This window comes from Cnephaeus nilssonii (genome assembly GCF_951640355.1).
Source record: "Cnephaeus nilssonii genome assembly, chromosome: 1".
In the NCBI taxonomy this organism is placed as follows: domain Eukaryota; kingdom Metazoa; phylum Chordata; class Mammalia; order Chiroptera; family Vespertilionidae; genus Cnephaeus; species Cnephaeus nilssonii.
The window spans coordinates 95230269-95243785 of NC_137072.1; the positions used below are offsets into that span (position 1 = coordinate 95230269).

A 13517-nucleotide genomic window follows, 5' to 3' on the forward strand; every position below is an offset into this window, starting at 1 on the left:
GGGTCCAAGTGGCCCCGACCACAGTGGAAGATGCTGGTGTTCCTGCACCTTAAACATGGGGAGCAGACAGCGACAGAGGGCGAAGGTGCCTGATTTGGGAGAAGAAAATTCACAGACAGATATTAGGAACTCATCCTCCCTCCCCTGCATCCTCCAATCCCAATGCTAACATGACTGAAGCCAAGTCCACACATTAAAATGCTCAGAAATGTATCGGTGGCGGGCCAACAGGAGACAGTGGATAGACTGAGCATACGCGCCCAACACAGACACCACAGGGGACCTCCGGCGGGAAGGAGGCCACCACAGGACACACACGCAGGGCCACCCCCAGGGGGTGACTCGGTCATCTCTGGCGGCAGCCCAGGCCTGAGTGCGGTTCAGAGCGTGAGCTCTGGGATGCGGACCCACGAGCTCGTCCTGCCTCTGTCACCCGCTAGCCCTGTGGTTTGGGGACAGTGATGTAGGCCACTCCACCACTCAGGTCCTTCATCTGTAAACGGTGTAATAAAAATGCCAACCGTCATAGAGCTGACTGGGAGTTAAAGGAAATAATTCATAGAAAGCACTTCCACAAATGAGGTCATAATAAGTGATTATTATAATCATGCCCACTTAGTCTTAAATGCTTTTATTCTCTCTCCTCTCTCTCCCTCTCATACACAGAGCACCTACAATATAATAAAAACATTCAGACAGCATATTTTAATTTCAATAAGAGAGCAGAAGGGACAGGTGTCCAGAAAGAAACAGGACAATGAGGAGGGAGTTAGGAAATCACCATGAACAGTATTAAGTGTGTGAGAATCTGAGCAATTTACTTGCCTCCTTGAAAAGTCATAAAACCTGTGCAGACCGAGGAACCCGATGGCGAAGGTAATGAGTAAGCAACTGCTGGAGTCTGTTTCAGGGCGTCAGTGCTGGGGAGAAAACTCAGGATAAGGAGACGGGAACGTCTGGTGGTGGGAGCGGGGATGGCCAGGCAGGTTTTTGAAAAGGTGATTTTAAGCAATGATCTGAGGCGAGTGAGGCAGGTAGTCATGGGCACACGGGGAGAAGAAGCGCGGTAGCAGCGCGTGTGGCGAGAGTGAGGGGCCCAGCAGGAGACCCGGTCGAGGAGAGGTGGGCGATGAATCAGGACTGGCCTCATGCACCCAGGCCGGCTCAGGACCCCTTCCTGGCAGTCGCTGAGGAGGCTGGGCATGAAGCATCGGCGATGATGACGGACTAGGAACGGCGGCCGCGGTACCTGCACATGGCCCCGTCGTGCTCGGCCCTTCCATCAATCACTTAAGGACACAGAAGGCCCGGCTCGTCAAGGTTACCCAGCTTTTACACACATCGGTCACCAGAATCACGCTTCAAAACCACCCCAACTGAACTGGCCAAACCAATGCTGCAACACTTCACCGGTACCAACTGTTTGGGGGAAAGCTTTTTAGAAACCCTTTCTCAAGTGCAGCTAGAAATCAGTCCACTTTGTCAGTGAGTTCATGGCCAAAGGGACAACGTACTGTAGGAGTCAAGAACGGGAGATGGGCCTGGCCGGTGTGGGCCAGTGATTAGAGTGTGAGAGTGGGCACTCAAGGGTCTCAGGTTCGATTCCCGGTCAAGGGCGGGAACCTGGGTTGCGGGTTCACTCCCCACCCCTTGTCAGGGCACATGTGAGAGGCAACCAATGCATGTGTCTCTCTCACATGGATGTTTCTCTCTCTCTCCCCCTACCTCCCTTCCACTCTCTCTGAAAAGCAATGGAAAAAGTATCCTCAGGTGAGAAAAATAAATAAATAATAAATAAATAAATACATAAATAAAAATATATAATTTTAAAAAGAATGGGAGATAATTACTTAGAGCTGAGAGGGGTTATGGCGGGGCCCTGCCTTGAGAGGACAGGCCTTCGACAACAGGAGTTCCTAGAGCAGCTCTAAAGGGAGCAGCTACTCCAGGACCCTCGCCACCTGAAGTCCGGGAAGTAGAAGGAAGCATGTGCACTCCGTGTGGCTGCAGAGACCGGGGCACCGAGGGCCGGGGACCTGGGGCAGCACCTGGCTCAGGCTAAGAAGGTGCGTTTGAAAACTCGGGTCTGTCCTAGAATGGGACGGCTGCCTCACACAGTCGTCCTGGCGCTGGTACATTCCCGGCCGCTGAGCCAAGTGCACTGTCATGACAGGTATCCATTCAGATGCATTAGTACCCCATCACTTCCATCCCCAGCGATGCTGTGCTGGGCGCCACGTCCAAACTCCACTTCACGTGCTACTGCTGTTCTGCTGTTTCAGCCACAAATCAGTTCAGTTCCCCTCCAGGGCTTCCCTCAGTCCCTCCCCACACACTCCCAACTCTGTCCACACCCCCACACCCCCCCCCCCCCCCCCCCCGCAACAGGGCACCAGGACCTGGGAGGAGCCCGGCAGCAGGGGGCCTCGCCACTGCGGCAGGGGAAGAGGAGGCGGGCATCCTGCTCAGGCTGGCCTGGCAGTGAGAGAAATCACAGTAGCTCCATGAGGGGCTCCACCCGCAGGAAGGGGCTGCAGAGGGGGGCTCCACGGCGCCCCCATGTGGAGGGCTGAGGTAAGAGCCGCACAGGGCGGGGAGCACCACAGGGACTTCCACTGGGTGGGAGGTGACTTTATACTGAAAACATTCGCTTCACTGACTTTCTTTCTAATTTTATCCATTCTGAGAGCTGTTTTAAGGAATGGCACCCCTCTGTCTCAATCAGGATGGCAGGAGGCACACTCAGTCTGGGCCATCGGTAGGAAATGCGGACGGCTTGCTCCAGTGCCGGCTCCTGCGGTGAAAAGCGGGATTGGGGTGCAGTCGCTCTGCTCTTGACTTGAGAAGAGGACCCTAAGTGAGCTCTACACTCCTTCCCTGCGTCACCTTCCTGACCACCTCAGACCCCCGCACGCTTAGGACAGCTCTCTGCTCTGCTGCCAACGTGTGAGTGAGCTAGGGGCCCTGTCAGGTGGACGTCTGTCTGGGTACCAGGTCCACCGAGGGGGATGGACGACACCAAGTGCTCCGTTCTCTGTTCCCTGGAGACCAGGGCTGTGGAGGGTCTGCTCAGTGCCCTGACTCTGGGGCAACCCCACATTCTCCCACCTCATTCACTCTGCCCAACTGTGTCGCCAGCCCAGAATTCACCAAAGATCCCTAGCAATTCATGTATCTACATAATAAAAGCCTAAGCAACCGTTACGGTGGAACGACCAGAACGACCGGTCGCTATGATGCACACTGACCACCAGGGGACAGACACTCAACGCAGGAGCTGCCCCCTCGTGGTCAGTGCGCTCCCACAGGGGGAGCGCCGCTCAGCCAGAAGCCAGGCTCACAGCTGGTGAGCGCAGGGGCAGTAACGGGAGCCTCTCCCACCTCCCGGCAGCGCTAGGGAGCAATGAGCTGAGCAGTAAGGAGCAGCGAGCAGGTGGGAGGTAAGGAGCGAGGGTCCCGGACTGCAAGGGGGATGTCCGACTGCCAGCAGTTAGACATCCCCTGAGGGGTCCCGGACTGAGAGGGGTCGCAGGCCGGGCTGAGAGACGCCCCTAGTGCACAAATTTCGTGCACCGGACCGCTAGTCATAAATAAGGGTGTAACTTGGAGTTAAATATCCTTCTCTTACAATATCCCCAACTACACTATTAAAAAGAAAAACTCCCAAAAAAGAGAGTGTGGACACAAATTGGGGCGCTCTTCCTCCTTCCCGAGCCTAGTGCTCCCACCCACTGCGGTGACAGAGGTCATGTTCTCTCACCCGCCCGCAGTGCATGCCACTGGCCGTTTCATGCCGGGTTCTCCAGAGAAGCAGACGTTTGCCAGCACTGACCAAGCTTCTGGCTCAGATCCTCAGACACCGACTGGAAGATGCCAGTGCCCGAAACTCGCCACACTTCCACACACTCAGGAAAAGCGGGGCACGGGGTGGGGCCTGCAGAAGCCACCAGCCATTCCTGAGGCCAGAGCTGCCGACCAGGAGAGGCCCCCACGCTGCATGGGTTACGAGCACGGCATTTTCTACAGTCACCACCCCAGTGGGCTTGGCTTAGAAGTTTAAAAAGGAGGGAGCTGGGTCACACAGTCTAGGCCATTGTTTTCTCCAACATAAAAATGAAACCTTTACAACTATACTTTCTAAATTGATACAAATTGAAACAACTCAATTTACTGAAAAAACAAAACAAAACACATTTTCATCTCACTGAATTTATAAACCCAGTCTGGCTCCTGCTGAGGAACAACAGTGCTGGCCTGCAGGACGCCTAACACCAGAGCTCCAAGCTCAGTAAAGGGAAACAAAACAACGCTACCATGTACATTTGACATGTCTGGGCTTTCAAAGTACCTCCACCTGTGTGATTTAATGTAATTCCATGAGACAGGAAAAGCCAACATTGCTGTAACTGTTTTACGACTAAAAGAACTAAGTGTAAGTGAAGTTATATGATTTACGTCACCAAACTAGCTAAGTTCAAATCAGGCTCTTGTTTCATTTGTCAGAGTATTAATTTTCAAAAAATTAAATGTTAGTGAGAACTCTGGGAAAAAAGGGGGAGGGAGGGAAGAAACAAGAAAGAAGGGTGGAGGGTGTGGAGAGCGAGGGCAGAGGGGAGGGGGAGGGGCCCTCCAACAGTGCCACTTTCCGAAAGGCAGGTGCACGGAACCTGGTCTGAAAACTCTCGGATTAGCCTCCTCAGAGACACGCAGACGTGTGTCAAGGGACAAGAGTGAACCCACACTAGAAACAATCTGAGGAACTTGAGCAATATTTGGGCGTCTACTTTTTTAGTTTGCATTTTTTAAGAAAAAAATAGCTTTTGATTAAAGAAAGTAAACACTGTTGAAAGTTTGTGATAACACTGTGCAGGGAAAAAAATCTTGATTTTAGTCAAAAGAACTGTATTTAAGTTCATTTTCTACAATACAGCTGGACACAAGGCGGCCCGAAGGCAGACTTCAGCACATTCTCCATTTCCTTAGGGCGCAGGAAGGACGGGAGGACACCAGAGAGCCCTCCCACGACACGTCTGAGGGACAGCAACTGGCCGCACACAGAGCGTGACCACAGCACTGGGATCCGGGTCTCTAAAGCCACCCCCTGAGGTGGTGTGCAAACCTACACTAGATCGCAGAGGGAATGCAGGCAAGCTTGGGGGCACAGTGAGGAGGGAAGGCGGGAAGTGGGGTGACAGGCTGAGCCGCTAACACTACCAGGGGCCGGGTGGGGAGCAAGCACAGAAGGTCTGCAGAGGCGCCGTGTTTGTTTGTTTTGTAATCCCCACCTGACATTGATCTTTAGAGAGAGTGGAGGGAGGGAGGGAGGGAGAGAGAGGGAGAGGGAGGGATGGAGGGAGGGAGGGAGGGAGAGAGAGAGAAGTATCTATGCGAGAGAGACACATTGATTGTTTGCCTTCCACATGTGCCCCGACAACCCAGGTACTGCCCTTGACGGGAATCGAACCTGCGAGCCTTCAGTCCAGGGGCCGAGGCTCTATCCACTGCGCCAAACCGGCCAGGGCAGAGGGGCCACCAAGGTGTTGGCAGCTGCTGCGAGGACCTCTGAAAACAGCGATAAGCATTGTATCTGGGCTTCTCACCCAGGGAGCTTTAAAACCAGGGGAGATTCCGACTGGAAATCCCATGTCAGCTCTTCGCCCACGGATGCGCGTTTGCTGCAGGCAGAACTCATGCCAGAATCCAGCAGCTGTATGTCAGGGGCGGGCTCACCTTCGTATCTGCTGGGCGAATCACTCGCTTTCTGCGGGGTGGCCACGCGGAGGAATATCTGCTGCCTCCACGAGTGTCTCCGCGTCTTCACAGGGGTCCCACTGGGGTCACCCAGATGGTGGGCTTTGGAGTCGAAGTCCCTAAAATGACAAGGCAATTGATTTATGACTGGTGAGGAGATAGAAACAGGTATTTTAGCTTAAGTTTTTGTTTTTTAAAACAACGCATTATAATATCAATTATCTTTGCATAAGGAAATATAATTCAATCATTGCAGAAGGTAAGTCCAGCACAGAGTGGGCCATCACTCAGGCAGCGCTGCTGTCTTACAGGAGGCTCTGCATAAAAAGGATGAGAGTACATGCCCCTCATTTATTTCCATTGTAAAAGCTATTTAGAAATATGCTCCACGCATCCTTAGCTTCCAGTTGGGCCTCTCTGGGCGCCACTTCATTATGCAGAGGGACTGCCTAGAGGGGGCGCTGTCACCAGGGCCACACTCCTCCCCGGTCTGGCTGTGGGAATATTTTCTCAGCACAGGCCTGTGTCTCCACAGGTCACCACAAAAAAACACGCAAGTTAAATTACATAGAACCGCCAAGGTAGTAATTACTTGGTCACTTGCTGATGACTACTGATTTAACATTTGTATTTTTAAAACTACAAAACACAGTACACTTATCAATATACATAAACTAGAGGCTTAATGCACAAATTTGTGCACAGGTGGGGTTCCTTGGCCTGGCTGGTGATCAGTGCTGATCGGGCCGTCTCGCCCAGTCCCTATCAGGGCCAGCCACCGGGAGGGACTGCAGGAGGTCGGCTGGCCAGAGGAGATTGGTTGTGGGAGCGCACTGACCACCAGGGGGCAGCTCCTGTGTTGAATGTCTGCCCCCTGGTGGTCAGTGCGTTGTCATAGCAACAGGTTGACCTGTTGTTCGGTTGACGGGTTGTAATGGTCGCTTAAGCTTTTATATGTATAGATAACATCGAGTCATTAATGTGCTTCCTATTCACAGGACAACTTGGGGAAGGAAGCCCTTATAATTTACACCTGAGGGTGTGTACATATACAGAGGTGGGCAAAAGTAGGCTTACCTTTGCTCGTATGGAAAATAATACAATAATTAATAAATAATCATACAAAATAAACTCTGTGTTTCGTGCATCCTCAACTGTAAACCTACTTTTGCCCACCCCGTGTACATACCCACAACTAAGCAATCACCGGCACCTACAGATCGGACACCCAGCCACACACTCACTACCCACAGCACCAATGTCACTTAGAGAACTGGTGAAGACCTGCTTTAACCTTCTGAAAACAACAGCATATTAATAAACGAATCCTCGTCAAAATCAGAAGAGGCTGACAGTACATTTTTTAAATGGCATTCAGTAAGAAAAAAGTACAAGAAAGAAGATACAATAGATTTAGCTAAAATGACTTTTTAAATGGCAAAAGAACAGCTGAAAATCCCTGTATGTCTAACAGTTCAACGCTCTACCCAGGCTTGAAACATCTAAAGGAAACCCTACCTTTTTGTGCTCATAAAGTCAGAGGTGTTATTTTCATCTACAGGAGCCAGAAATTTTAGGAAATTTGGCACAGAGGAAGAAGAGTGGAGTTTTCTCCGCAGGGCATTGCGGTAGGAGATGCTGAGAGTTCGGTTGAAAACAGAGTTTAGGATAAAAGAAATACAAACATACAAAGTATAAAACACCAGCTTCAAAATTAAAGCAACATTTTCGTTCTAATGCTAAGAGAAAGTAAACCAGGTGGGAAATTAAAAATAGTTTACAAGTGAGATTTAACTTGAATTTTTCAGTTAATAAAATTCCATTTTAAGTGAATGGAACCAATGAGTTAATTTAAAAGCATCAGTCCATTTAGTTATGCGAGATGAATAAATTCAGAGAGCTGCCATGCAACACGGTGCCTAGGGTTAACAATACGGTGTGGGGCCCTTTAAACCCTTGATAAGAGTGCCGATCTCCTGATAAGCACTCTTACCAGAATAAAGGAAAATCAAAACAACCAAAAAAATCAGTCCATCTTCCAAAGTGACTCTTTCTTTCAAACTGGAAAAATTAATGAGGGCGTTTCTGATGTGGCACAAACTGCAGTGTCTAAGGTCAAACGCGTGTTGTTAACGTGTGTGTGTGTGTGTGTGTGTGTGTGTGTGTGTGTGTGTGTGTGTGTTGGGGCAGGGGAATGTGACAATAAGTATATACAAATGGCTTGCCATCAAGACCTTTTGAGGAAATTAAAATTTGGGGGGAAATTTAATTTTGAGAAAATTAATCAATAGTAAAATTAAGTCAGTTCGAATGATAGACTGAAAATAATGAAAATAATAAAACCACACACACACACTCGTGGCCCAGATCCCCTCCATGCAGCACATCCTCTCTGTGCGACCTCCCGGGAAGACAAACGACACTGAACTTGCCATGCGAGTGTGCTCACCTCTTAGGCACGGCATTCCCACTTTGTTCTCCACTCGGGCTATGTTTTAGGTACTTAAAAAAATTTGGTGAGGAGGCGGAGGGGTTAAGACGAGGTGGAGGAGCAGGAACTGAAGGACCTGAGCAACTTTTAGACTCGGCAACAGGTGGATGATTCCCACTAGATAGCAAGTAGAGAGAAAGCACCGGGGTTTAGAGGCAGAGGGGGCCAGGAGGGCACGAGAGTGCGGGCAGGAGGTCGGTGTCTCACTTCGCTTCTGCATCCCGACTCTCGTTGGCAAAGGTAGTTTTTAGCAAAACAAAGAGTATTGTGAAAGGTCATTCTTGATCATTTCCCACATATCTCCACCAGTTCCAATAGTACGGTTTCCTCTATCCCCTTTTTAGGAACTGACAGGAAAAAAAATTCAATTGAAACAAAAGCGAAGAAAAGCAAACCAAATTCCAGAGTTTTAAAAATACATCTCTCTTGAAAATGAACAATAACTTGCCTTGAATGTCAATGTCTCATTTCCTGGACATAAACAAGAAGAGTTCCTATGGGGTGCGGAAGTGCAATAGGTAGGGGAGAGAGGGGGAGGTGGCAGAGAGCGGGGACATTTCCCCCTCCCCCCTTGCCTCTCAGCCCCTATGTCCGGCATGACCCATTAGGAAGCTGCATTCTCAGGGGAGAAGGGGAATGCGCTGTCAGGGACACTGATTCCCTGCACCTCTGCCTTGTGTGTAACACCAGGCTTATTAGCAAGAGAACGAGGCCTCTCTAGACAGGAAGGTTTGCATTCGCACTGAAAATGCCCGGATGGAGTGTGGCAACCCAGTGGAGAGGTAGAAAAAAAGGACCCAGTGTGAGTACAGGGCTTTAAGACACAGGACAAGAATCTCATCAGGCCTCCAACTGTGTTTGTCTCTACAATGTCCCAGTATCAAATATTAGCTTCTGAAGTGTGTCCTGCTTGGGGATCATGGTTATCCAGCAAATTCCAAAGAACTGCCCCAACTGTTTTCAATGGCTGCCTGGAGGCAAAGCCCAGAGGCCCTGCTACATTGTTGAAGGACTGTCAATGGCGGTCACTTCCTCACTGGGAACATTTCACCCCCCCAAACCGCCCCCCCAAACCCCCGCCCCCCCCCCCCCCCCGGGTGGACTGTGCACTATCCGAGCATGACCTGCACTGACACCCGTCCCGTGGCTCCTGTTGTAGGCAGGTGTGGCCCTACTTCGTGTTTATGAGGCCAGGGGTTGTAAAAGGTGTTTTACAGTTATTTTTAAAGGTAACTCTGTCCACTTGTGGTCTCTGACACTTAGGGTCAAATGCCAAGGGACCCCAGGTGGAACAGGAGAACTTCTGTTCCTAGAGTACTTACCCGTGTCTGTGACAAGGAAATTCCCATTAGAGCCCAATTATTAGAATTAGCAAATCTTGTTACAAGACTCTAGGATTTTCCCACCCACTGAGATTTTAGAAAACATCTGTTCCAATTTTGTCACAGAGAGATTTAAGCAGGTCACATCCAGATCAGGACAGAGCCGGGGCCGGGGCCCAGGCCTCTGTGGCCAGCACAGGCGGCCACGTGGCCCCTCAGGCTCCACCCATCTCGGTCCCTCCAAGGACATGCTCCCGGTTTTCAGGTGAGCACCCCATCCTGCTGGCCCACTCCCCACTTCTCAAAGCCATGAGCTAAGTGCCAAGGTCAACACTGCCTGGCACTCCTGGAGGAGTGATCCTTATACGCCATCAGGGTCGTTTTTGCTCGGTTTCTCCTGCTTCTCACCAACACTTGTGACAAGTATCGCTTCATCTACGTTTCCCACGGGGGAGGGGGAGGCGGGGGGAGCGTGCCACTGCTTCAAGTTTTATCTCTGTGAGCCAAGAGTGAAACCTGACTCGGGTTTCTCTTTGACCCACTGAACATGCCTGGGATGCACATACCTGCTAAGTAACAGGTATGGCCCAGCTATTACACACAACAGATTTACATTTTAAACAAATCTTACTTTCGTTCGTGAGGCGTCTCCGTGCTCACTGAGTGGTACCTCATCAGTTTCCTCTGCGAGCCCCCCGGGGAGTCCTGGGCGGGTTCCGGGGGCTCCTGGCACTCCACAGGGAAGTGACTCAGGGTGTTCGCCCGCCTTCGGTAGCCCTGCTGGGGGGAGAGCAGGGCGGGCTCTTCCGTGGGACGGCTCTCCACGTCACCCGACAGCAGGTCGTCCGAGGAGCCCAGGAGCCTGGTACTGCTCTCAGACGCGGGCGGCGCCTCCTTGTCACACACAGAGGGCTCCTGGCGGCACACAGACAGCAGATCAGACGGATCCCAGGAAATCTGTGGGGTTTACAAAGCTCTAACCCCAGCAGCAGGAAAGCAGTTCAATATGTAAGCACACCTGATCACAATGCCACGTGGAAGCCACCACAATCCATAAGGAAATAACGGCCCTTTAAATGCCTGCTGGTCAGAGACAAAATGCTAACTTGTGGGACAAATGGGAAACTGCCCACATGCAAGCGTGGGGACGCAAACCATGACACAGAACGGTGCCAGGCCAAACCCCGCTTCCTCTCTCCGGAAAACACAACTGAACTACTGCTCATAAGATGCGTAATGAGGGTTGGACAGCTTGTCTGCACCGTTTAAACCAATCGGGTTCTTTATCTCTGCCAAGTGTGTCCATGCATGTTACACCCACATTTTAAGGCTCTCTCTCTGGGTTTGATCTAATGCTAAGATTTAACTTGGTAATCTTGAGGGTTAAAAATTATATCCTCAATTATTCTTAGTATATGGAAAAATCTCTCCCTGGGCACTTATTGCCACGATTCAGGGCCAATCACTTATCTTCTTTCTGCACCACAATTTCCTCATCTCTAGAGTGAAAATTTCTCTCACTGGCTTTCAGAATGAAGCAGGATAATATAACCAAAACTACTCTGCTCACTGTAAAATGTGACACAAATGTAAGTTATTGTTTTGTTAGGTACTCAATGAACTTACTGAGTGGGCCCTCAAACATTTGTTGAGAATCATGACAATAGTTTAAGACTGTAGATTTTCAAAATACATACTTTTTCAAAGGCATGAACTATTACCCCTCAAAATGATGCTTAGCACTCCCAGAACTTGGCATGTGGCCAACATATTTTTCTCAAATCAAAAAATATAAAATAAGAGGAAGTGTACCAACTTGTCCCTGCTGAAATTGCTAGAAGGGATAAATTAATCAACATGAAAAGAGTAAAAAGGAATGAATGCATCTAACAGTGGACTGGAGAATCTACATTCTCTCTGTTCATTTGCTATATAGTTGAGTGCCTTTTATTAATTTTTTAAATTTATCTTTATTGTTGAAAGTATTACAGGTCCCCTTTGTTTGTGTTTTTCCCCATTGATCCCCTCCATCCCACACCCATCCCTCCCTACTTGAGTGCCTTTTAGATGATAGGTACTAAGGATTTTAATTTATGTGGATTGAGGGGAAGAGATTATATACACTTAATTTTGGAGGAATTAGATGGGAAAAGCTTAATTCCCAGCATACTATGAAATGGTATTTTAAACATAACTAAAATATTTTATTCTTCAGGACTCTATCGTTCCAAGGATCCTTTTTATGAAAGGATTTAAAAATTTGTCTAAGACAATACATCACAGCAAACAAACTCCACCATGCAGACCTGTTCACCTCAATTCTCATTAACATCCCTGCACATTCCATGAAAGGGCTAACTAACCCTTAGCTTAAACTTACACCTGAAAGGGCCACTCGGACGTCCAGTTCCTTTGCAACTCCTAGGTGATCAATTTATTGGGAGAGATCCAATTGCATTAAATGTGCACCTTTACAACAGTTTCTCTACCTCAGGGTGAAAAAAAGATCTAAAGAAGTGCACATAAAGATACACACACAATACACACAGGCGGCTTCTGAAAAGCTGCATTTCTCCTACAACTACTCTAGAAACTCAAGCTATGTGTCTATTCCCAGATGTGTGTTTTGGAGAAGGATAAAAAAACAAGCAAGACTTAGCGGAAAAGTCACGTGAGTGACATGCGTGTCTTCACAGTTATCTCTATGCGCAGTGGCCTATCTGAAACACCTTCCTCCCCGTCCACTTCCACCGGTATACTTCCTACCCTTTCTTCAAGGTTCCATTCAAGAACCTCACTGTTCTCCTCTCCAAACTTCCCCTGGTTCCACGGACCAGAAATAGCTCCCTCTCCCCTCACGGCGACCACAGGTCACCGCCGTCTCCCATCCAAATCCCAGGGCTCCTCCCAGGTGCTGGTGTTCCCTGTGGACCCGTCACCTCTCCTACAGACAAGTTCCCACGGGGCAAGGCCCCGTCTAGCCGTCTGTGTGCAGCAGAGAAACTACAATGTTCCCAAACCTGAAACGAACCACGAGGTACAACCAGTACGGAGGGAGTGAAGGGCAGTGGGCACTTCTGCTAGGTTTTAACTCAGAAAACCATACGCAGAAGACTGGTGTCTAGGGTCTCACTCCCCACAGTGGGTTCTCCGACCACAGCAGGGGCTTCGCCTTGGCACTTGTCAAGAGTTCAGAGTCTCTGGCCTCCTGCCAGGCCTGCGGCATCCGAGTCTGCATTTTAACCAGGACCCATGGAACACGCCCCTCGGGGTCTGAGAAGCACTCGTGGAAGGTAGACTTCCTCACTCCGCAGATGGGAACCCGTCAGCAGGCAGTGATGCCAACTGAGCGCTGTGCTGGGAACACTTTTCAAATGGAAGAGAGAATACCAGCACGTGTCACTCATTGTTTCCAGTAAACACTGTTTTGTGAAATTTTAATTGTGTGAAATTTTTGTGTGAGTGTGTATGTATGTGTTTGTGAACCGTTTCCCAGTGTTGCGTGTGTTTCTTATGGTTGGTTATGATCTAAAAACTTTAAAAAGCCACGAGCCCAGCAGGGATCTCAGAAGATCTTGGAGTCGCTGTGCGAAGGCGCCGGCCGCCACAACAGTTCCCTCTTCCTTAAATCTGAAGCCCTTGGGGAGCAGAAGGAATGCTGACTTCCTTAGCACAAGACCCGAAACCCACTTGGTGGTGGTTAACAAACTGAGCTAACCAAGCTTCGATGGCTTAAATGTCTAGAAAGCAAGAAACTAAAACAAGGACACGGGCTGGTCACCAAAGAGAACCACTGCTTGGTCACCGTCACCAACCCGTGCTTGGGGCAGAGGCGCGGGCTGGAGCGTGGCGGCTTCTTTAAATAGAACAGAAATGTCTCATCACAATGACAGAGCCAGCTGGAGGATAAAGGAAGGTCCAGGAATTTGAGCTGCATACTTCTCAGAATTCAC

General features: G+C 49.6%; 1 protein-coding gene across 2 annotated transcripts in view; it reads right to left on the bottom strand.

Moving 5' to 3' along the window:
- TBC1D1 (TBC1 domain family member 1) overlaps nt 1-13517 on the bottom strand; it is a 214962-nt gene that overhangs the window by 65034 nt on the left and 136411 nt on the right. For both annotated transcript variants that reach the window (XM_079794360.1, XM_079794361.1), the window contains 2 exons: nt 10196-10479; nt 5731-5870 (listed from right to left, as the gene is read on the bottom strand). In XM_079794360.1, coding sequence (XP_079650486.1) covers nt 5731-5870; nt 10196-10479 — 424 coding nt within the window. The remainder of the gene's footprint in view (nt 1-5730; nt 5871-10195; nt 10480-13517) is intronic.